This window comes from Suncus etruscus, chromosome 12, assembly GCF_024139225.1.
Source record: "Suncus etruscus isolate mSunEtr1 chromosome 12, mSunEtr1.pri.cur, whole genome shotgun sequence".
Lineage (NCBI taxonomy): Eukaryota > Metazoa > Chordata > Mammalia > Eulipotyphla > Soricidae > Suncus > Suncus etruscus.
Window position 1 is genome coordinate 9,036,024 of NC_064859.1, and position 26,314 is coordinate 9,062,337.

Genomic DNA, 26,314 nt, shown 5'->3' on the forward strand with positions numbered 1-26,314 from the left:
TTCCAGAGGGTTTCCCCAACACAGTCACACGTATTTGATTACTTTATCACTATGAATCATCATTGTTTTAAAGGCACTATGCCAAGTATCTACAAATATTGCCTCACTCCATGCTCCCCCTATTATTACAACTTGAGAGGAAATTGAAGCTTTAGGGGCCAAAGCATATGACTGCACAGCTAGCAGGTGGACCAGGAATTTGAACCCAGGAAGTCAGACCCCATAACCCAAATTTTATCAACTACACTATCAAGGAGTCTCAATTTGGTCAGTAACCTAGTTTTCAAAGGATCAGTTTGCACAGTCCCAGAACTCAGGATCAGATAACAGCCATCTGTGGGCATGAGGGCAGCTACCCCTGCGTCAACACACAGTGGGGCAACACTGCTGCAGCTTGTCCCAACATCCTGAACTGTCTTGCTCGCCCACTCCTACCTCACCTCTCCCGCCCTTGCTTCCTTGCACCTCAGGTTCTCCCATCCATCAGGTCTGGTTGCCCAGGAGATTGGCCTAAATAATGCATGGTTCGGATTAGGTCACTGCTTGCCTGCCAACCTCTCACAGCTATGCCTTGGCCAGAGAGCGAGTATATCAAGTACTCTCTAGAGCCTGGCTTTAAAAAGTCTCTAAGACCTGTGAGACCAAGTGCTCACCTAGTTCTCACTCTCTCACTATACATATTCAACGGTAGACCATGAGGTTCCTGACCTCTCCTGAAATGCTCTATCTATCTATTTACCCTCTATCCTAGCCAAGAGCCTGGCTTCAAGTAGTGCACAAGAAGGGGCGTTGGCTTCTTGCTTGAGGACTGAATGGAGGAACCGTGTGGAATTTTCTCTGCTCTGTCTGCTTCCCTCCTCAGGTCTAAACTGAAAACATTTTCTTCCACAGAATATTGAGAGCTTCCAAAGGACCCAACCTATCTACCCCCTTCTCTCTGGGTCTAAGTTGCACCCACGACTGTCTCCTTCCATCAGTCACAAGCTCAAGGTGGCCTCTCATGGAAGGAGGCAGCCCGAGATGAGGCTCTTGGTCGTCTGCCATGTGGGTTCCCAAAGGGGCACATGCTAGAGACAGGTTGGGGCTTAATTTCAGAGACCAAGAGTAGACATCTAGTGCTGGTATTTCCAACAGGAGACCGACACCAACTGCCGACCCTGTCATACGCTTGTGAAATAGGGGGGAGTGAGCTTAAAGGTGAAAACTTCCTTCTGTAAAATAGGTATTAATTCTCCCTCTTTAGTTCCACATTCAAGTTTTGTTGCACTTTATCTAGAGGCCATGGACTGTTCTATAGAACTCTTTTAATTCAAAGGAGAATAATATTTACACCTACATCCAGGGACTTTATAAAGGGTAGTGAGTGTACATCTGGGAAATCCTTAGATTGGGGCAGAACATAGTAGAAGAATCAACAAATATGACCATTTCCAGTGCCCATCAAGCTGTGTGAGCTATGTGCATCACACCATGATGCATGTGGAGGGCTTGGTGGTGAATGAGATGCCCCATGGTGGAGGGAAGTAGCCATGCTAATGGATGAAATAGTCCTACATAAAGATAGTTCTGTGAAGGATAGGGAGAGACAGTATGAATGACTCAGGGAGCTTTTCAGAGACTGAAGCAGGGAGGAGTCATAGGATTGTTGCAAAGATGCAACAAGTAATACATGCAAATACCTGAACCCAGGTTTAGTTATAGGACGATGCTTCCCAATTAAGAAGAGGAGGAAAAAATGGTCTGACAATCCATGGTGTGGGGGTACTGCCTTTTGTTCTGAAATGCTGCTTTCCAGGTCCCAGGTTCCCATATGCCAAGGGCCTGGAGCTGTCTTTGCAAAGCAGAATTGATGGTCACTCAAGGTTGCTGTGTCATATAATTTTTTGGAGGCAATTCTCCTTTCAAAACGACAACACAGACTTTGAAAACATCTTATTTTACATTTGTCCTAGGTGGGCAGGGGATGCATCCTTGTGCAGTTTCTCTGCTTTTAAAGGGCAGGAATAGAGCTGGGCTGCTGAGAGCAGTTCACTGCAAGAAGATTGGCACTTGGTGAAGTGCACTTCAGGTGCTTAAAATAGACCAAGTGTGTCATTAGACAATTGCAAAGCACCATTTCAACTGGCTCTACTGGTCCTGGTGTGGGCAAGTGATGAGATCCCATGAAAAAAGACCCGTGCTTTGCAAGAATCAAGCAGAAAGAGGAAGAGGCTTCAGAAATGATGCCAATACGTGAGTGGAAATATGCTAGGAGAAGGAGTCGGCTGTGACCAACACACAGCAGTGACCTTGGCATCACTGCTCTACACGGTTGGATCCATATGTACCCCTTGTCTGTCTCATGATACCATACAGATTGCAATTACATACTGTGTGAAATCGTTATAGGATCACCTGTACTCTCAGCTGCTCACAAAAATTCATAGGGAGGGGCTATCTGGGAACACTTCCTCCAAATACACATATACAACTACCAATGGAACTCTCTTTCCCTCTTGCTCACAGGTCTCAGCACTTCCCCCTTCCAACCCCTTTGGCTGGCACAGTATGCTCATCACTCTACCCTGAATGCAATGTTTCATTCACAGTCAAGATTCTGCAGAGTGACGTTGTGTCTGCCTCCTGCACAAGCTGCCTGCAATCACTCTGTGCATAGCCCATTCTGTCCATTGCCTGCTGCCAAACCTTACAGCAACCACCTTCCCTAGCCTTTCACAGCAATGAATGCCCTTCCCAAGACCTTGGAAAGGTATGGAAGAAAAGGAGGGGAAGAGGTCAGGTCTGGGAGGTGGGAATGACCAGATGACAGACTAAACTGAGGAGAGGGAAGGAAAGGAGGGCATGAAGGTAAGTTCTAAAGTATGTGCTCATGTGGTTAGATCCCTAGTTGAATTCTTGGTAGTACTTTGTAATACACACACACACACACACCACCACCACCACCACCACCACCACCACCACCAGCTCCTATCTAATTATTAATTTTGCTGACTTGGGTATAATAAAGTTCTAGCAATCAACTGATTGACTATAAGAAAAATGAAGTAGTTTCCTTTTTTCAAAAAGGAAATATGGGGCCATAGCAGTGGCGCAAGCGATAGGGTGTTTGCCTAGCATGCAGCTGACCTAGGACGGACTGTGGTTTGATCCCCCGGTATCCCATATGGTCCCCGGGCTTGCCAGGAGCGATTTCTGAGTGCATAGCCAGGAGTAATCCCCTGAGCATCACCGAGTGTGGCCCAAAAAAGCAAAAAACAGAACAAAACAAAACAAAACAAAAAACCAAAAAAAAACCAAACAAACAAACCATGGAGCCAGAGCAGTAGAGCAGAGAGTTTGCCTTGCACACAGTTGACCTGCCTTTGAACCCTGGCATCCCAAATAGTCCCTTGAGCACTGCCAGGAGTGATTCCTGAGCATGAGCCCTGAACATTGCTGGGTGTGGTCCCAAATAAGGCAAAACAAAAACCAAACAAACAAAAACAAGGAAATACGTTTATTACATTTTAGGTTGAATTTGAAGTGCTTGAAAACCATGTGGGCTTACTGGCAGACGGTCAGAGAGGCCAACTCAGAGCTTAGTAGATGTCTTTGTCATAGGGAAAAAGAGCAAACTGTTCCTTTCTGAACTGATGTATCAAACAGTACATGCCAAGCCCCGTGCTTTATTTTCTATAAATTATTGTCTGGCCTGTTTTCTTCTGAAGAAATGAAGAGTACTCTGTGCTCCACTACAGTTGGCGTTACCCTCATTCTCATCTTTCTCCTATGAGCAGAAGAATCCCAGGATGTCAGGGGAAGGGAAAGGGTTCACAGAAGGGCCTGCAAGCAGTCCTGCCTTAGATGTACATTTCCATAAAGTGCTGTTCACTTGTCATCAGCCAGTCCAGAGAGGTCTTGTGTGTAAGAACAATCTCTGCCAATTGCAGTAATGGATCAGTAATGGGTCCCTGAGTAAAACAGGGCATCCATTTTGGAAGCAAGGGCAGGTGCTAGGGTCATTTGCCCAATTGTTTGCTCTACTGATCTCATAATCATCAGGGCATGTGATAATTTCCGGCAACAAGTGGGCTGGGAAATGCCGGCATGCTGCAGGGTTTGATTCCCTTCAGAACTCTCAATGTGGTTGTAGATGGTGCCGAGCAGCTTTTGGCTTTAGACAGGGCCCTTTCCCATAATCCTGGGCAGAGAGTCTGTAGCCTTCCAACTCTGAGTGAGAATGCATTTCTCCATGTTGGTTCTAAGGCCCATCTAGTAAAGGGTGCAAGAATTCAAGTATGCTAAGGTGACAGGTAACTCAAGTCTCCTGTGTAACTAAATGGGAAGTGGCTGTAGCTCTGGCACACTAGAGATCAGGACACGCCCTCACTACAGCGAACCCTGACCACTATCATGTCAGCAGGTATGTGCCGAGGGACAAGGACATGGTCTTTTTTATTTTCTTAAAAAAAATAAAGTCTGAATCTAGTCCCAATCTACCAATGCTGGCATATAATGCCAATATGAAAACCTGTTGCAAATTAAACATGTCTCCATTGTGCTTGCCACCAATGGACCATGTGGCTGGGTTCCATAATTCTCAAACGCACAAGCCATGTCTCCAACCTCATGCTTGGGTACATCAGGTGCTTATTTGTTGAAAACTTTCCCAGGTTGACCATTCCCAGAGCCTGGGCAGGCAAAAGCACTATCCACTCTAGGGACTGAGCCCTGCAGACAAATTCACATGCAATATCAAGTTGCTGCCTTCTTTCTTATGACAGCCTTCAGCTCTGTGGAACAGGTTTTTTGCTGCTGCCTAAAGGTTGTAAGAGGGACTAGAGAGATAGTACAGGGGGTGGGACCTAGCCTTGCTAGCTACTGATCTGGGTCCCATCTCTAGTATCTCATATGGTCCATAAACATCATCAGAAGTAATTTGTAAGTGTAAAGCCAGTAGTAACCCCTGAGCATTGCCAAGTGTGACCCCAAAACAAAACAAAATAAACAAACAAAAGACAGGTGTAAACATCAAATGCAGGCTGTTACCATGTGTGATGGGCTAATGACTGTCAACATCTGCATGAACTCCAGGAAGCAGCAGAGATTCAGGGGCACTTGGGCCCAAGAGGTCTCCTCTTTAAAGAATCCCACATGGGCTCTAGGCTATGAGTTGGGCATCAGCCTCCCTAGGTCCTGTGTTAAGGGTCCTACTCATGATGCATTGCTATGCCAGCCCTACACACTATTTTTTGTTTCATATATGTCAGGCACTATTCTAAGTAATTTGAAACAATAAAGTTATTTAGTATTTATGATAACCTTAGAAGAAAGGTCCCATTATTGTAAGTCTCCATAATTAATAGGTCAACTGAGAAACTGAGGCCCAGAGAAGGTAAGTTTTTGCTCAAGCACATACAGCAAGTAACAGGCAGCTATGTAGTTGAAAAGGAAGAAAAACTCTGACTCCATCCCCCATCATACAACTAAAGCATATTTTGGGAAGAGTAATTTCACAAGAGGGGTCTTGAAGGCAAAATGGAAATGACTTTAAAAGAGATATTTACTGAAAACATCTCTCTGAAGTCCTTCCACTGAAGAGCTAATCAATGGAGAAAGCAAACATTTTAATTGCATGATGGAGTCTTTATGGTGGTTTTCCCAAGTGACCTCTTTCTTCTTTTCAAAGTTTTCTGCATAGTTAAACAGTTTAAATATGGCCCCTAAGATCGTGTGGGTGAGATGTTCAGTCTTGCTGGTTTCTCCCACATACTTGTGAGACAGTTGCTATTAATACAGTCCTTGCTATCTCTTTTCCATCTACCCCATACTTGTCTGATCATTTGTCCACCTTCTGAAGAGTGCAATGGGGGTGCAGGATGATTTCTTTAGCACCCTGACAAATTACAATATATACCTGAAAAAATTACAATGGAATAATTTAGCTGTCAGACATCTCATACATACTTTTGACTGTTTTTTTCATCCTTTTCTGGTGGAACTTCCAGGCTGGCTATCAATCAGGGACTGACCAATCACCACAACAGATTTTATCTCAGCAAGATAAAGCTTCCGTCAAGATTGGAAATAGTGCCCAGGATACAAGAGCCACCCACTGAGTGGGAGAAACTATTCACCCAATACCCATCAGATAAGGGGCTAATCTCTAAAATATACAGGGCACTGACAGAACTTTACAAGAAAAAAAATCTAATCCCATCAAAAAATGGGGAGAAGAAATGAACAGACACTTTGATTAAAAAAGAAATACAAATGGCCAAAGGCACATGAAAAAAATGTTCCTCGTCACTAATCATCTGGGAGATGCAAATCAAAACAAGGATGAGATAACAACTCACACCACAGAGATTGGCATACATCACAAAGAACGAGAACAATCAGTGCTGGTGGGGATGTGGAGAGAAAGGAACTCTTATCCACTGCTGGTGGGAATGCCGTCTAGTCCAACCTCTATGGAAATCGATATGGAGATTCCTCCAAAAGCTGGAAATTGAGCTCACATTCGACCCAGCTATTCAACTCCTAAGGATATACCCTAGGAACACAAGAATACAATACGAAAACCCCTTCCTCACACCTATATTTATTGCAGCCAGGCTCTGGAAACAACCAAGATGGCCTTCAACAGATGAATGGCTAAAGAAACTGTGGTACATATACACAATGGAATATTATGCAGCTGTCAGGAGAGATGAAGTCATGAAATTTTCCTGTACATAGATGAACATGGAATCTATCATGCTGAGTGAAATAAGTCAGAGGGAGAGAGAGAGAGAGAGAGAGAGAGAGAGACAGAGAGACAGAGAGACAGAGAGACAGAGAGACAGAGAGACAGAGAGAGACAGAGACAGAGAGAGACAGAGAGAGAGACAGAATAGTCTCACTCATCTATGGGTTTTAAGAAAAATAAAAGTCATTTTTGCAACAATCCTGAGACAATGAGAGGAGAACTGGAACTTCCAGCTCACTTCATGAAGCTCACCACAAAGAGTGGTGAGTGCAGTTATAGAAATAACTACAGAGAACTACCATAACCATGTTAATGAATGAGGGAACTGGAAAGCCTGTCTAGAGTACAGGTGGGGGTGGGGTGGGATGGAGAAAGATTTAGGACATTGGTTGTGGGAATGTTGCACTGGTGAAGGGGGGTGTTCTTTACATGACTGAAACCTAATCACAATCATATTTGTAATCAAGATGCTTAAATAAAGATATTATAAATAAAAACAAAAACAAAAAAACCATTTATAAGCAAGGACTGTAAAAAAAAAGATTGGAAATTTGGAGTTCAAAGTTGACATCACTTCCTTTATGTAGTACATTCTGAAATTGCATTGAGGTTTTCAGAGTTCTGTTAGATTCTTTGGGGGGGGAGAGTCGTAAAAAAAATTGTTCCTTCGGGCATTGTTCATTCACCCCTGAACCAGGATGCCATCTACAAACAACCACGGTTGTCTAGAACATCACCTGGGAGCAATCCTCTATGGCTGAAGACCCCGGCATAGACCTACTCCAAAGAGAGGTCCCGTAACACTGAGAAGACATAACAACAACCAGCTTTCAGGGCAGGGCTATCCATATTGCCCTCTAATGGTGAGGTGAAACTAGAGGATGCTCCACATCATCCTGACTTCAATGTAGGATATGCACAGATTCCAGGATCTTTAACTACAGAAATCTGACACCAACAACAGCAACTGTTCAGAAAAAAAAAAAGGTTTATTGGCACTACAAACAATGACTTGGGTTGGACAACCTAGTATGCCTGGAGCCTAGGAATGGTCTTCTGTCAGAAAAAATCAGGGGTAAGGTCTTGTATTTAGGCCAAAGCTTTTCCTTTCTATGCCCCCTATATTTTGCTGTGCCTATGCAAACAACAATGCCACTCTAACACTGTTTTTGCTGTACTTCTTTAACTTTTATCCTTAAAAAAAAAAGAAGAAAAGCTTATTAAACCTTCTGCTAGGCCTTTAATGAGTTAATTGGTGAATCAATGATTTTCAAAAATATACTTGCTACTGAAGCTTCTCTTTCTCTTATATCTCATTAGTTTTTCTATTTTTTTTTTCTGAGTCTTTTTTTTTTTTAATTTTTATTTTTTTATTTAAACACCTTGATTACATACATGATTGTTTTTGGGTTTCAGTCATGTAAAGAACACCACCCATCACCAGTGCAACATTCCCATCACCAATGTCCAAGTCTCCCTCCTACCCACCCAACCGGTTTTTCTATTTTTTAAAATAACTTTGCTTTTGTTCTTCCTGAAACAAATGTATTATGATCAATTGTGTCAACTATGTGATATATTTCCTTTAAATAAATTTAAAAAATTGTTCCTTATGGTTTTTCTCTATAGACCTCTTCCCACCCCACTCCTACTGCCTTGGCCTCAATAATTATCTGTCAACAGTTGCGTCATTCAATTGAGAAGCTCTCTTTAGAAAATATCTTTATTCCTTTTTTTTTTTTTTTTTTTTTTTGCGGGGCGGGGGAGTCACACCCGGCAGTGCTCAGGGGTTACTCCTGGCTCTCTGCTCAGAAATTGCTCCTGGCAGGCTCAGGGGACCATCTGGGATGCCGGTATTCAAACCATCATCCTTCTGCATGCAAGGCAAATGCCTTACCTCCATGCTATCTCTCCAGCCCCAACATCTTTATTCTTTACTTCTCCTTTTTCGTGGTTTTTGAACCACACCTCGCAGTGCTCAAGCTTACTTCTAGGTCTACACTCAGGCAACACTACAACACTCCTGGTGGGGCTGGGGAACATATGGTGTGATCAATCCTGGGTTGATTGGTGAACACAAATATCCTATCACCAGTGCTACCATTCTGGCCCAACACCTCTATTTTTTTATAAAGTATAACATTATGACCATTTCCACTTATTCTGCAGAGTTATAATTTCTTTTCTGGGAAGAGGCTACCAAGAAATCATCAGAAAGCCTATAGGCCCCACCAGTGATTTTTGGACAATCTCTGAGAACACCCCCCAAGGAAGTAGTGCAGCTACTGTTCTGCAGTGCCAGGGATAATATAGATCATACCTGGCAGTGCTCAGGTTGTATGGGATAAAACCAGGGCTGGCCAACACAAAGCATCTACCTTAACCCTTAACCCTTATAATATGTCTCTGGTCCCTGAAGTTAAACATTTTTAGAGGACATTTCAACGTGGGTTCCATCTTGACCCACCACTGCTGCTGCTGCTACTGGGAACCAATCCAACAGAAGAGCTCACTGACAACACATCAACAGAGGTGAGCTGACCCTGCCCATGAAGGGCAGTCATGGCCATATACATCTGCTAGTCAATGAACACAAGCACAACACATAGAAAAACACCACACAAGTGTGACGATGGGGAAACAATGCAGGCTTCCACCAGGCATAGAGAATAAAGATGGTAGTTCTGATGAAGCAAAAATCGCCAAAAACCTATTTAGCCTCTCAGATAAAAAGTTTAGAGAAGCAATATGGAAGGTCCTATAGAACTCAAAGAAAGCATGGAGTAAACAGAATGAGCCACAAATAAGAATCATCAAGAGGACATTAAAATAGAAATAAGAAAACTCTACACTGAAATAACATGACTGAAAAACTTGGTAGGTGAAATGAAAACCTCACTGGAAAGCATAGTAACAGTGGCCGAGACAGAATCAGTGAGTGGGAAGATGAGCTGCACAATAACAACTCCATACAACAAAAGAGATTGGAAAAGATTCTTAAAGCAAATGATAGACAATGGAAAAAAATTCTCAAAGAATGTGAACTGATGAAAATAGAAGGCTGATAAACTTAATAGAAACAACATAAGAATCATTGGAGTTCCAGAGACCCAGGAAAAAAATCCCCAGGAAGAATCAACAGTCAAAAACATCATTGTAGAGAAACTCTCAGAGCTAAAGTGTGCATGAAACCAAAACCTACATGTCTTAAAAGTAGCAGCTGAAAGAGATCTGAAAGAAAGTACCCCAACACACATTCTAATCACAATGATGAATCCCACAGATAGAGATAGAATACTGAAAGCAGCAATATCAAAAAGGGAAATTACATTCAAAGGAACATACTTAAAATTTAAAGCAGACCTGCCTCAAGAAACACTTAAAAACTGAAGGCAGTTGTGGGATGTAGTGGCAAAACTAAATGAAATGAATGCTTCACCTAAAATACTTCACCCAGCCAGATTCACATTCATGTTTGAAGGAAACATACATAGCTTCACAGAGAAACAATTCAGAAACTTTACAGACTCAAAACCAACCTTAAAAAACAAGACAGACATCAGCACAATGACCAAGACCACCAATTACAGAAGATGGACTAAAATGACACTGAAGGAACAGAACTTCTAGAACCACAAAGAAAGACTTCAGCATAAGCTCCATTCTTTGACCTGTGAGATACCAAGATCTCTAGTTACAGAGGTCTGAGTTTATCACCCATGAAGTAGCAGAAGCCTTCTAACACCACAAAAGCACTGAGGGGAGAGTAAATGAATGTGCAAGAGGTCTATAGTTAATCCCATGACAGTATACTTCAAGGGTGGAGAAACCCTGTCTCTCTTAGGCTGAGGGAATTCCCTCTCTAATTTCTCCATTATTTACTGTGCCTATGCAGGAAAAAAAAGCACCAAATAATCTTTTTTATTAATTTATCTATTGATGTGGATACTGAAGCTGGTGAGTTGGTGTCTTCATTTTCTTTTTTGTTTTTCCTTCTTGTGCTCTGCCATGTTTATATTTCAGGATCGTGGCTTTTATGCGGCGCTTGTCTTTATTGCTGTAGTGCTCACTGGATATCTTATTTGATACTTCTATTTGTATTGTGGTGTTTTAATTTCTTGTTTCCTTTCCTCTCTCAAACTGAGGTTGAGAGCCTCTAGAAGGACTCTGCCCATTTTCGGCTTTTTTTTTTTTTTACCCCATTTTATTGCTTTTCTTTTCTTCAAACAAAGCCACATAACTTGAACTATCTAGTTCCGCCTCTCAAATAGAGGGGGAAGTAAGGGAGAGTACCAGGACCAAACAGATGTATGCTCACTAAGTAGTAAGCTAAACACAGAGGGGACCACTTATTCTAGCAGCCTGGGGGGTGAGAGTGGGGGATACGAGATGCAGGGTTGGAACGGGGGTGGAGGGAGGGCAAATTTGGTGATGGGAATTCCCCTGATTCTATGTTAATATGTACCTAAAATATTACTGTGAAAGATATGTAAGTCAATATGGTCAAAATAAAAATTTATAATTAAAAAAAATAAAAATGAGTGAGCAAAGGAAAAATACCTTAAACTACAAATGGTTACAGAAGAGGAGGGTAAGTGGTGAATAATATGAAAAAATATTTAATTCTATGGTTCCAGATGGAAATTTGACTTAGTGGTGAGCATGATGTAACATATATAGCTGTAAATAAGTCTGCCTACCTGAAACCAATACTCTGTTATTGTTACTTCAATAAAAATAGAATTTAAAAAGCAAAAAAAAAAAAAGACAAGACAGACCAATAGACACACCAAATTCCTACATAATGATGACACTAAATCCCATGATAATTATCTCTCTCAACATCAATGGACTAAATGCACCAGTTCACCAGTTAAGAGAAACAGAATGGTTGGAGGAAAATCATCCAAACAAATAACTCTCTAAAGAAGCTGAAATGGACATATTAATATTAGACAAACCAAACTTTATACTTAAAAATGTCACAGGGGATAAAGATAGACATTTCATAATAATCAAGGATTATGTACAACAGGAAGAAATCATACTTCTAAACATATATGCACCCAATGAGGGACCAGCAAAATATATAATACAATTGCTGAAATATCTGAAAGAAGACACAAATAGCAACACAGTAATAGTGAAGATTTCAACACCAACTGTCATCCCTTGATAGATCAACCAGGATGAAACCTAACAAGAATATACTAGCTCTGAAAGGAGAAATGGAAGAGAGTGGCTTAGACGATGTACCTATAGGGCTCTCCATCCCAGAAAACTGGATAAACATTATTCTCCAATGCCCATGGGTCATTGGGTCATTCTCCAGGATAGACTACATGCTGGCTCATAAAACATATCTCCATAAAGTCAAGAGGATAGAAATGGTTTGAACTATTTTCTCAATGTACTTAAATTAGAGTGAACCACAAAGAGAAATAGAGGAAAAACTTTAACACCTGGAAGTTACACAGCTCACTACTGAACAAGTGGGTCAGAGATGAAATCAAAGAAGAAATCAAAAGATTCCTGGAAACAAATGAGAATGTAGATGCGAATTATGAGAATTTCTGGGTCATGGCAAAAGTGGTACTAAGAGGAAAATTTATTGCTTTGCAAGCACACATCAGGAAGAAGAGGCCTGTATAAATAACTTGATAACACTGCTTATAATATTAGAAAGTGATCAACAAAATGAACCAAAAATAGGTAGGCAGAAGGAAATAACAAAGCTTAGAGCAGAAATTAATAAAGTGTAATCCAAAAAACAATCTGAAAGATCAACAAAAACAAAAGTTGGTTCTTTGAAAAAATAAACAAGATCATAAACTACTAGCAAAACTCACAAAGATAGGGAGAGAGAAACTTAATAAATCAGATTAGAAATGAAAAGGGGGGAGATCACTACACATACTACAGAGATTCAAAGAGTTATCAGGAAGCAGCGCCAATGAACAAGCTGTGCAGTGAGGGCCTGCTCCCTCCCCAGTGCCCTGTCCCCTAATAAAAGATTTGGGTGTCTGCAAAAAAAAAAAAAAAAAAAACAAAGAGTTATCAGAGACTACTTTGAAAAACTCTATGCCACAAAACAAGAGAACCTGGAAGAAATGGATAAATACTTAGATTCTTATAATTTTTCACGGTTGAACCAGAATGATCTAGCATATTTAAACAGACCCATCACTATTTAAGAAATTAAATGATAATCAAAAGTTTTCCCCAAAACAAAAAAGCCCAGGCCCAGATGTATTCCCTAATGAATTTTTTCAAACCTTTCAAGAGGAACTACTACCAATCATTTTCAGGCTCTTTCATGAAATTGAAACAGAAACACTCCCAAATAGTTTTTATGAAGCGAACAACACCCTGATACCAAAGCCAGACAAAGATGCTGCAAAGAAAGAGAACTATCAACCAATATCCTCAACAAAATTCTAACAAAGAGGATTCAATGCCTCATCAAGAAGGTCATATACCATGATCAAGCAGGTTTCATTCCAGAGGTGCAAGGATGGTTTGACATATGCAAATCAGTCAACATAATAAACCATATCAAAAAAAGAAAAAATATGATCACATCAAAAGATGCAGAGAAAGCATTTGATAAGTTCCAACACTGATAAGGGGCTAATATCTAAGATATATAAAAACATAGGTAAGATATACAGAACATAACAAAAAAATCTAACCCCATCGGAAACGGGGAGAAGAAATGAACAAACATGTCCTCGAAGAATAAATACAGATGGCTAAAGGCACATGAAAAAATGTTCCACATCAGTAAACATTAGGGAGATGCAAATCAAAACAACAATTAGGTATCATCTCATGCCACAGAAACTGGCACACATCACAAAGAACAATCAGTGCTGGTGGGAATACGGGGAGAAAGAACTCTCATTCACTGATGATGGGAATGCCACATAGTCCAGCATTTCTGGAAAACAATATGAGATTCCTCAAAAAACTGGAAATTGAGTTCCCACATAATCCAGCAATACTATTCCTAGGGATATATCCTAGGAACACAAAAAACACAATACAAAAATGACTTCTGCATGCTATGTTCATTGCAGCTTTATTTACAATAGCAAGAATCTGGAGACGACCCAGATGCCTGACAACAGAAGAGTGGCTAAAAAATACTTGGTACATATACACAATGAAATACTATGCAGCCATCAGGAAAAATGAAGTCATGAAATTTTCTTATACATGGATGGACATGGAAACTATTATGCTGAATGAAATGAGTCGGAAGGAGAGAGATACAGAATAGTCTCACTCATCTGTGGGATTTAAGAAAAATGAAAGACAGTATGGTAATAATACCCAGAGACTATTGAGGTGAGGATTGGAAGGATCAGCCCATGATATGAAGCTTACTACCAAGAGTGGTGAGTGCAGTTAGAGCAATAACTACACTAACAACTATCATAACAATAGTAGTGAGTGAGAGAAATAGAATGTCTGTCTCGAAGGAGGCAGGGGCAGGGAGGAGGGAGATGGGGCATTGGAGGCAAGACTGAAATGCAGCTACAAACATGTTTGTAACCATAGTGTTTAAATAAAGATATTTAAAAAATTTGTTAGAGGACCACTTAGTTTGCTGGTCATTTGTCATCATTGTTTTTGTTTGTTTGTTTGTTTGTTTCTTTTGTGGAGGACGATTTCCCAAGCAATGCTCAGGGACTACTTTCATGATAATGTGTCAAAAGGCTACGAGCCAGCTCAATGTTAGGATCTTGGGATGCAGACTGGTCACATGGTGTTGAGGACCATCAGGTCAGCATGTGGTGGTGCTTGGAGTTTCTTACAGTGCCAGAGTTTGAACTTCAATCCTGGTGTATGCCAGCCAAGATGTACCTGACTGCTGAGCCTTCCTCTCAGCTCCCTCTTATGCCCATTGCTGTGTCTTTGACTCTTAATTTCATGAACTCCAAGATCCTCTTTGCATCTTTTCTGATCATTCTTGGCCACTATATCCTTTGTTCCTTGGCTCCTATTGGCTTGGAGAACAGAGGAACATGACAGGAGATTGAGATTATTTCTATCTTGGTCCCTTCCTGAGGGTTTTGGCCAGAACTGGCTCCCTAGAAGCAGGGTCACTGGCCTTTCCCAACAGCTCACTGGTTTTCTGGATTCCTCGTTTGCCTCCCATGCCAGTAGTGAGGGTAGGGGCAGACTATAGAGACTAACCTCTCAGTGCGATGGTATAGCTGAAAGCGGGGGGGGGGGGTGGAGGGGTGGGGGTGGTGTTTCTATATGTTATCATATACTTGCAGAGGTTCCTCTTACTCAATGTCCTTCAAATCTGTTCCCTGACAACACTAATCTAAAAGACCCCCCTCTTTTCTTCATGGAAAACCTAACAGGTGTTAGGTGACATACCTCTCCTCTCGTCTCCTTACCTCTTCCCTCCCCTCCCCTATCACTTCCTCTTTCTTTCTGTTCCTTTCTTTTTCTTCCCCTCCCCCACCTCTCCTTTCTTTCTCTTGTTTTCTTTTGTTTTGAGGGTCATACTTGGTGATACTCAGAGCTTATTCCTGGTTCTATAGTCAGGAATCATTTCTGGTAGGCTCAGAGGACCATATGCTGGAGCTCAAACCTGGTCAGCTGTATGCAAGGCAAGAATCCTACCTGCTGTACAACCAATCTGTTCAACCCAGATTTTATTTTCTAATGGCTCTTCCAATTCTGCCATCAAAATATTAGACCCCAGGTCTTTTTGAAGTGTGTGTGTGTGTCTGTATGTGTGTATGTATGTGTTTGTGTGTGTGTGTGGTTTTAGGGGTTTATTGTTAAGAATCACTCTGGGTGGTTGATGATCATGCACTGTGCTAATTGAATCCACATCTCTCACATGCACAGCATTGCTTAGCCCTTAGAGCCACGTTTCTTCAACTTTTCATCTTGCCCTTTTCAACCCATGCCATGTAAAATACTCATTTTATAATCCTCTTAGAACTTCTGGAAAGCCTGGATTTCACAGCAAAACAGGCTAATTTTCAACCACAAGTTTGACTCTTCTACCATTCTTCCAAAACTCTGCTCTACCCAATGTCCAACTTACCTTCATGTTCCATTCTATTCCCTACTTTGCAACGCGAGTGTTTTTCACTATTTCACTTAACCCTCGCAACAACCATTCACACTGGCCTTATTGCTTGTACACTAGATATGATATAGTTTAGATTTAATATAAATATAATTTATATTTAGAAATTAAAATATTTAAAGGGGCCGGTGAGATAGCATGGAGGTAAGGTGTTTGCCTTCCATGCAGAAGGACAGTGGTTCGAATACTGTTATCCCATATGGTCCCTGTGCCTGCCAGCGGCGATTTCTGAGCCTACAGCCAGGAGTAACCCCTGAGAGCTGCTGGGTGTGACCCAAAAACCAAAAACTAAAAAAATAAATAAAAAAAAGAAATTAAAATATTTAGAAATTAGAATTTATAATATAAATTAACATAATTTTAATATATGATATATTATATAATTCACATATAAATATATTATATATTGAGATATATTTAATATGTAATTAATATATTTTTCTAATATAAATTAGAAATAACTCCACCCTACTCAGGACCAAAGAATAAGAATATAGCAGTTTCACTTCAAGACTATGCCTTCACATTTCTTACTCCCACAGCGTGGTATCTGTTGATTCCATGATATTTTGTGGGGGTTAGATGACACTCAGTACTTTCATGAATCAAGCAAAAATCAACTTGTTTGTATGCCCATTCATAACTTTTGATATCAAAAGTATAAACACTATTATTGTAACTATGTTACTGTAACTCAATAAAATAAAGATAATAGTAATAAAAAGAGGTACCATGGCCCCGTTTATAAAATGTTTTTAAGTCCAAGACAGGAGCTAAAGGGCAGATGGAAGCCTCTGAAAGGAAGGAGGATGGTTGTTGGTGCCACCAGATGTGGTAGATGTGATAACTCCACATATCAAGGATACCCAGTTTTCAGGAGCTCTGGGGCATATGACAGGGGGGAGCAGCCATTCATGGAACATGGAGGCCTTTTGCTTTAGGGCCCTTGGAACTCTCTGGTCTATTCAGACTCTCTTGACATTGGATCCAGGAACTAGAACACTTCTGCAGCCAACATGGGAACAGGAGACACCAACAGTGAGGACTCAGATTGATTGTTGACTAAGAAGAAACTCCTTTGGGAGGTGTGGCTCCTGCAGTGACTATCTGAGTACTGGAAGAAAGTTGGTTCCCTCTGTGTGAGCCTCTCAAGGTCAGGAGAGTGTACTGGTTTCTCACAAATGAGTGTGGAATGAGAAGGCAAGACCTAGGTGTGGGGGCATGTTTCTACCTCTCAGAAGGGTGGAGAGAGGCAGGGAAAGGCAGAAATTGATGCTGTAAGTAGAGGAGTTTCCAGGAAGATCAGCAAGAGGATTGAAGATGGGATTCAAGATGCTGGGCCTCAAGATGGAGTGAACTGCAAGGCCTTCTGAGGGAGGTTAGAAGTATACTCAGAACAGAGGTGTAGGGAGAGGGAACGAGAAGGGGGCGGTGAAGGGGTAGCGTCTGAGTCAGGAGACAAATCAGAGATAGCTCTAAGGAATGAAGGTAGAAGAATCAGGAGTGCAGGGGAAGGTGAGGTGGAAAGGTTCTGCCCAGTGGTGCAAGATGAGAACCCAAAGCTCTTTTCCTTTCCTTCTCAGGGGTCCTTTGAACATGAAGCATGGAGATAGGCATTAGTTAAGGGCCCAGAGCACCGGTTTGCTTCATGCTTGTGAAGTTTTGTTCTTTACAACGGGAGCTCTTCCAAGTCCCCTGTGGTCTCTGAGCATAAGACTACCTGCTGACCTCCACGCAGGTCTGCCCACCTACCTGTTCTAAACCACAAGTGAGTTCAGTTTGCTTTCAGAGAAGCGTAGCTCCTAGGGGAACTAAAATGCACATGAAGCTTTGGACCAGCACTGCCCCCTTTTCTGGGGTGGCACATTGATGGTGCTCAGAGATTAATCCTGAATTTGTGCTCAGGGATCACTGCTGATGGGACTTAGAAGACCATAGAGAATCAAAACTGGGTCCGTTATATGCCAGCAAGTCCCCTACCTGTGTAGTACTGCTCCAGACCACTAGCATGCTGTTCTGAGATTTAGGCTTCTCTTCCATCACAACCACTAACCAACATTTCCCAATCCATTTCTCATACTCCTGTCTCATCCTGAAAATCACACTTTGCTAATCTCCTCAGTTGAGGAGGATGTGACTTCAATGCCCAAACACCATGGCTACCAGTAGCCAATCATTTCTTGTGTCCCATGTGGCAGTCACAAACAGCCCCATTTGCAGATGATACTGCTATAGGTCACAATGTTGATAAGTGACATGAGTGACAAGAGAAGAGTGGAGCCCTCTGACTCCCAGTCTGATTTCACTCTGACCAATGCTCCCAAGACAGCAAACCAGAGGACATGAGCAGGAGTTGAATGAAGAGCTCACACTTGCCCAATTTGGAGGTAACATATAAACTGGGGTCAGGAACATTCTGTGCTGTTGAAAAGCTATCATCTGAGTAGCGTTTATTATCCAGGATGTAATTGCCTATCTGAAGAAGTTGGCTCAGATTAGCAACAAGTCTGTAGAGATAAACCAGCAATGAAAACCTCAGGGGTTAGGTGGCAGGGCTGGGCTGAGTGTCCAAGCTCAATGCTGAGCACTGTTCTGAGTGAGAGCAGGGGTGCAGAAAATGGAAGTGACAAAGAAACTGGCCCCATTTCAGGTAGGAGGACAAAGTTAAAGATCTCACACCCCAGAGGAGGGGAATTCTTGTCTTCAGATCCACATGCCTAAGGTCCTCCAACCAGTAGCCTGGTCCATGCGTGACTCTGTAGCATGTAAGAGTTGGAAGGATCTGGGCAAGGACGGGGCTTCCCTCTGCCACAGTTTGATCCTGGGGATCCCTTTCCAGAAGCTCTTCCTTTTATGGGGCCTCCTGGGGTCCCCTCTTGCTCTGTTTATTTTATGTTAGACTTGTAAAATAAACACCCCCTTCCTACTTGGAAAAGCATTTCGGCTAGTGTTCATCGACTGCTGCATCAGCCTAGTGATCTTCCTTCCTTTCTTTTTAAAGTAGATATACTGTTTCCTTACTTTAGGAATCTCAGAACTACTAATGGGAAAGGTTCCCAAGATTTCCAGACAGAGAGAAAAGGCCCAATTCAGTAGCCCGCTACCTCATGTCTGAGTTCCTTAAAAAACAAGATGAGCCACCTCTGCTATTCAGTGATAAAGGACCCCCAGAAAGAAGTTTGTGCTGTCTGTTCTACAGATGGTGAGAAAAAAAAAAGGGGGTCAGGGCACAGCTGGCCTAAAAGCACAGATGTAAACACATGGCTCACTAGGAGACACCATCGCCAGATTTTTTTTTTTTTATTTTCCTGAGTCTGGTGTGAAACCATCATGTCACTTGACTGTTAATACCAAGAGGCAACATTCTTTGGCTGGAAGAGGCAGGAGTCCAGCCAATTCCACTTGCTCAACTGAGCTCTAATTCACAGAGGAAGACAGAGACATGAGTCATGCAAACACATAGTAAATATATTTCATCTCATCCTCACCGCTTTCTCCCTCCCCGAATGGCCACAGACTGGAAAAAGGGTGGGGGAGAGGAGGGTAGATTGAAAAGATGGACAGTCGTAAGAAGGTTCTGATTTTTCAGCCCAGCAGCTCAGCACTAGCTATTTTTTGAAGATATCTCTGGATGATTAGGTTAGGAGTGAGTCCTCCAGTTGATATCACAGATGCCAGTCTGATGGCAAAGTCACAGACCCAGGAGTTGAGCGTCCGAAGGGTCCCCTGCTATTCACCCCACCTGCTGCTAGAGGAGGCCCAGCTGGTTCCTCCATCGAGTTGGGAGCACAGGACACATGACAAGCCCGGCCACACGCCCACTGGTGCCCATGTCAGAGAGAACAACACTGAGAAGTCAGCCAGGGTCTCACTGTGATCTGGAGCAGCAGAGGCCAAATCCAGACTCCAAGGATTCCTCCTGGCTGTGCAAAGAAGCTTTGGCCCTTCAGCATGTTAGAATTCTACCTGGGCCCACAGGCCTTGCTTCTTCTTTCCTGGACTCAGGATGGCAAACTGTGGCCCACAAGAAGGCGAGTCCAACTCCCCCAGAGCGCAAGGGGCTTCCTCATGATTTGCCACCAAATGCTCCTTCCTATTCCCATCTGAACCCCCACCCTGCTCTCCCTCTGGGACTCCAGGACCCAGCCTGGGAGGTCCTCCTCAGGGCCCCACAGTAGACAATGGCCACACGACTGCTTCTGGGCCTTGCCAGGCTTTGCTCGCAGGAGGTGGAGGGAGCAGCACTCAGAGGCCAGCAAGGCTTCCCCCAAATGGCACATTCACGGGCAGACAGCCCCCACTCACCCACCCAAAGGGCCTGGAGGCCCTGGGTCTGTCTACCGGGCGCCAGGCTTCTCTCCTCTAGCTGGCAGCCGGGCACAGCTCGTGCACCTCCTCTCCCTCCCACACCGGTGCCCGTGGCGAGGACGCCAGGAGGGCCCCAACTTACTGCTCGTGTTCATGGTGATGCCTCTGCCCCTCTGCACCGGTCCGGTCCCTTCGTGCGTCTGGAGGCCCCGGCCGCTCCCCGATCTCCTGCTCTCCGGCCTCACTCATCCATCACCTGGGGGTGCAAAGGGAGTCAGTCCAATGGCAGCTCTGTATCCTCAGGTGCTCCAGCCTGGCAGGGCAGGTGAGGGCTGGCGGGGCGGAGGGGGGGCCCCGGGTGCCAGGGAAGCCCGGGATGGAGCTCGGGAGCCCGGGCAGCCACCCCCGCTCGCGGCACCCCGACTCTCGGCCCCCGGAGCACACAGGGGGGTGTGGACCCCGGGAGGCGGGGCGGGGGCCGCGCGGGGCGTCTCCGCCCGCCCCCCAGCAGAGCCGAGCGAGCCCGGGGGCGCCCGGCACCCACCTCTGGGCCCCCGGCCGGACGCGTGCATCCTGCCCCCTCGGCGGCCTGCGGGGGCTCCGCGCTTCCCCTGCCCGGGCCGGCCAGGCTGCAAGGACGAGCTCGCCATGCAGGACGCGGGCGAGCTCCGGGGGACGCGGGGGGCGCGGCCGCTCGCTGCTGCCACCGACTGGCCCACGCGCCGCCCAGCAGCCGCCCCGCCCGCCCCACGCTCGTGGGGGCGCCTGCAGGGAAGGGCGGGACCTCCGGGTGCGGCCAGCGGGGGCCTGTGCTTGGGCGCGTGTCCCCCCTGGTCAGCTGGGCTACTGAGACCTGGGACCCGTAGAGAAGGCCACCACGCCCTGGGAGAGTTCAAATCCAGTTCCCCCTTTTTCCTGGCCACCTCACTAGGGGTCACCCCATATGACCACTCCCAAATCCACGTTCCTCCTCCCTGGTTTTCCAGGGCAGAAGAAGGTGGCGGCTGGGCACACACAGTGTAGTGAAAAGGTGGCTGGGTATGGTGAATAGTGACCCACACGGTGGGTCTGGTTTTCCACAGTCCCCCAGAGATGGAGAGGGATCCCCATGCCCCCCTGCCCAGGTAGGACAAGAGACCTACAAGAGTCCGGTAGCAATTCCCACGCAGGACATCATCCACACACGGTTGGGAAGGAATATCAGGTCAGAAACTCACACCGCAAGCTGATCATCCACAAGCCAGTCGCTTCCCCACAGGTAGAACCACGAGCCTAGACCTAAGCCGCCACCAACACCAGGCCTCCAGAGCAGCCTTTATTGGGAGAAAACAAGCCCCAACCCCAAAGGGAGGATGAAAAGCCAGATGAGGAGGTAATGGGGAAATAGCTTTTTAGCATGTAAACCAAAGGAACCAAACGAGACAATCTAATTAGAAGGCAATATGAGAACCAACCAAAGGCCTCTACCTAAAGTGGAGGAGGCATGAGGGCTTCCTTCATGTCATCATGCCCCCCCTTGCCTGTGTCTTGGATTCACTCACCACCGACTCTCTCTCTCTCTCTCTCTCTCTCCTCCTCTCTCTCTCTCTCTCTCTCTCTCTCTCTCTCTCTCAGGTCAGCTCCCTCAAGTACAGGTTTTGTCAGGACAGTTCACCACAACTCCCCAATTCCCCAATACCGGAACAGTATCCCTAACAGTAGTAGGGTATCAATTAACATTTGCTGTCAGAAGACTGAGGACCTTTACTGGATCTAGTACAGTGTTAGTATCATAGAGCAGGTGTTCCAGGAAACCCCACCTGAGACAAATGCAGGGGTGTGGCTACCTTGACTCAGTCCTACTGGGTCACCCGGTTTTTGAAGGATCAACATCTCTTGTCCATCAGAGTTTTCATTAGTTCTTGTAGGAATAGAAACCTGCATTCTGAGTTTGGAGAGTCATGATTTGTTCCATGGGTGAGGCTACACATGACCCCAGTTCCTTGCCCTGTCACCTTCTCAACCTAATTCATGGTTATTGAAGCAAGAGCCTGAATGAACACAGGATTTCATCTGTCCAATGACTCTTATTAAGTATGTGCAAAATAAAAAAATTCCTAACATGTTCAACCAATGCACAAGGAAATGGGTTTCAGAGAGGCTGAGCCACCTGCTCTGGGACATACAGCATCTCCTGGCAGAACCAGACTTCATCATCTTCCTCCTACATTGGCCCTGTGTGTAAATGCTTCAGTGTGCCAGTGATGATCTCAAAGCCCATTTCTGCTTTAAAACAGGTGAAGAGGAATAATAGGGCTCATGACTTGGAAGTAGAATGGTGATGAAGGAATCTTTAGAAAAACTAAAATGCATTTTGATAATTTATTAGGGTGTTGTCTTTTTCCCACTCAACTTTACACAATATAATGGCACAACAGCCCTTTCTATTACTATTTTTCCTTAAATGTCAATGGAATAAACTCCCACTTCAAAAGGAACAGAGTAGTGGTTGGATCAGGAAACAAAACCCAGCCATCTGCTGCCTGTAAAAAACACACTTAAAAGTTCAAGATAGACACAAGGCCTAGAGTGAAAGGATGAAAACAAATATACAAGCCACTGGAAAACAAACAAAAAAACAAAACAAAAAGGCTGGGCAGCCATACTTATATCGGAACAAATTGCATTCAACCTCGAGAAAGTACTTAGAGACAAAGATGGACACTTCTTATTGATCAGGGGGACCAAGAAGTACCATCTCTTGATTAACATTTAATAACTAAATGTATAGCAAGAAAAAATATGTAAGGCGGTTTGCTCACAAACCTAGAGACCACATATGGATAAAAACGTGATAGCAATGGAAGATATCAACACACCACTATACTACTAGACAGATTACTATGCAAAACACTAGCAAAGACATAGAGTCCTAAATTAGAAACTAGAAAAACTAGGGACTAATGGATGTATATAGGGCCTTCCATCTCAAAAAGCTGAATATACATTCTTCTCAAGTACGTAAGGTAACTTCTCTAGGTTAGATCACATTTAGGACACAAGTCTAATTTACATAAAGTTACAAATATAAGAATTATACCAAGCACCCTATCAGACTACAATGTCACAGAGATTAAGATTGATTGTAAAAAGAATGATGTGGATAAAAGCTAACACTTGAAGACTAAACAACATGCTGCTCAACAACACCTGTATCAAAGAGGAAATCAAAGAAGAAATAGAAATTCCTTGAGATAAATGATAACGCAGAATCAAATTGGCAAAAATATATGGGATATAGCAAAATCAATAACTATGGGAAACTCATAGCATTACAGGTCTACATAAGGAAGGGATAAAAAGACGAAATCAACAGACTAAAGGGGCCACCTTAAATATTTGGAAAACCAACAGCAGAGGAACCCAAACACAAGCAGAAGAAAAAAAATAGCAGAAATCAACAATATAGAAACAAACAAACTAAGAAACAATACAAAGAATTGACAAGACCAGGAGCTGCTTTTTTGAAAAAATAAACAAAATATAGACAAACCACTAGGCAAGACTCACAAGAAAAAAAAGGGAAAATACTCAAGTAAATTGTATCAGAAATGAAAGGGGAGAGATTACAACAGATCCTCAAGAAATCTAAGACATCATGAAAGCTTATTATGAATAAACTGTACTCAGTTAAGCTAAAGAACCTAGAAGAAATGGACAGATTTCTGGAAAAATATCATTTCCCAATACCTGAATGAGGAGAAGCAGAAGCATAAACAGGCCAATCACAGTAAGAAATTGAAACAAAGATTAAGAAACTCCCCAGAATAAAAAGTCCAGGACCAGATGGGTTTATGGGGTGAATTTTATCATACATTCAGAGTTACACCATGGAACGCCACAGTTTTTATCAAACATTCAGAAAGGAGTTTCAACCATTAATCCTTAAACTCTTTCAAAACATCCAAAAGATGGAAATCCTCCCTAATTCCTCTTATGAAGCTAATATTCTGGTCATTCCCAAAGCTTACAAAGACACCACCAAGAAAGAAAAGTACAGACCACTCTCACTAATGAACATAGTTGCAAAAATCCTTAACAAAATCTTAGCAAACCTAACCCACCAAAACATAAAAAAAGATTATATATGACAAAGTAGTTTTTATCCCAAGGATGCAAGAATAGTTCAATATATGCAAATCAATATCATACACCATTCAGTAAAAGGAACGATAAAAACCATATGATCATATCAATCAATTGCCAAAATCCAACAACCATTTGATGATGAAAACCATTTATAATGTAGGTGTGGAAGAACCTTCTGAAGATAGTAACAGCTATCTATAAAAATCCCACAGCCAACATTATTCTTTTTTTTGTTTTGTTTTGTTTTTGTTTTTGTTTTGTTTTGTTTTGGGCCACACCTGGCAGTGCTCAGGGGTTACTTCTGGCTGTCTGCTCAGAAATAGCTCCTGGCAGGCACAGGGACACCGGGATTCGAACCAATCACCTTTGGTCCTGGACCGGCTGCTTGCAAGGCAAACACCACTGTGCTATCTCTCCAGGCCCAAGCCAACATTCTTCTTAATGGCAAAAAACTGAAAGCATTTCCACTCAGGTCAGACACTAGGCAAGGCTGATCCACTCTTGTTCAACATAGATTGGACATCCTAGCAATAGTAATCAGACAAGAGAAGGAAATCAAAGAAATTCAAATCAGAAAAGAGGAAGTAAAACTATATTTGCAGATAATATGATGATATACATCGATGACCCTAACAAGCCCATAGAAAAGCTCCTAAAAACAATAAATCAATACAGCACTGGCCGGCTACAAAGTCAATACACAAAAGATAGTTGCATTCCTTATACAAATAAGACTCAGAGAAGAAAGAGATCAAAGAGTCTATCCTATTTAAAATAGGTTCCAAAACTATCAGGTACCTAGAAATCAACATAACAAGAGAATTTAAAAAAACAAGAAAACTTAAAAACACTTTAGAAAGAAATTGAAGAAAACCTAAGAAATGGAAGAACATCATGGATTGGAAGAATAAATATCATCAAAATATCCATCTTACCTAAACTGCTACATAGATTCAAATTCAGAAAACACTCTTCAAGGACTTAGAACACTGAATTATTAAGTTCATATGGAACCAAAAAAGACTTAGGATAGCCAAATAAATATTGAAAAACAAGAAACTGGGAAGCATCTCATTAACTAATTTGAAGCTCTACTACAAAGCCATAGTGATCAAAGCAGCATGGTATTGGAACAAAGACAGACTTTCAGACCAATGGGTCATAATATAATATCCAGTGACAAGCCCCAAGTATGTGGGCAAGTAATCTTTGAAAAAGGAGTCAAAAACTGAAATGGAACAAAGTCAGTCTCTTCAACAAATGGTGTTGGAACAATTGGAGAACCACATGTAAGAAATTAACGATCAATCCATATCTCACATCTTACAAAAAAAAAAGTCAATTTAAAGTGGATAAAGGCCTTGAGATTAGATCTGAATCTATAAAGTTCATCGAGGAAAACATAAGCAGAACACTCCAAGACTTAGAAGTCTTTGATGATAGGATGCTAATGGCAAGAGCTATTGCTAAATAAATGGGACTACATGAAACTAAGAAGTTTTTGTATGGCAAAAGGAACATGTGCTAAAATTAGAAGACAGCTAACTGATTGGGAGAAATGTTTGCAACCCAACACATCAGATAAAAGTTTGATATCTAGGAAATACAAAGGACTCACAAAGGTTAACTCCACAGAGCTGGAGAGACAGCATGGAGGTAAGGCATTTGCCTAGCATGTGGAAGGATGGTGGTTAGAATCCCAGCATTCCATATGGTTCCCTGAGACTGCCAGAGCGATTTCTGAGTGTAGAGCCAGGAGTAACCCCTAAGCACTGCCTGGTGTGACCCAAAAAAACAAAAAAACAAACAAACAAAAAAAAGGTTAACTCCACAAAAAAAAAAATAAATCAAGAAATGGGGAGAGGAAATGAATGAACACTTCTCTGAGGAAGACTAACATATGGCCAACAGACACATAAAAACTGTTCATCATCACTTATCATTAGGAAAACCCAAATCAAGACAACAGTAAGAAAAACATCTTAGACCAGTGAGGACAGCACCTAATCAAAAATACTGTGAACAAT

General features: G+C 42.8%; 1 protein-coding gene across 1 annotated transcript in view; it reads right to left on the reverse strand.

Moving 5' to 3' along the window:
• The window catches only part of ABLIM3 (actin binding LIM protein family member 3), a 140,957-nt gene extending 120,127 nt beyond the window's left edge, over nucleotides 1–20,830 (reverse strand). Inside the window, exons 1-2 of the mRNA XM_049785177.1 lie at nucleotides 20,704–20,830; nucleotides 20,302–20,415 (exon numbers count right to left, since the gene is read on the reverse strand). Coding sequence (XP_049641134.1) covers nucleotides 20,302–20,314 — 13 coding nt within the window. The 5' untranslated portion in view covers nucleotides 20,315–20,415; nucleotides 20,704–20,830. The remainder of the gene's footprint in view (nucleotides 1–20,301; nucleotides 20,416–20,703) is intronic.
• Nucleotides 20,831–26,314: the final 5,484 nt, after the last annotated feature.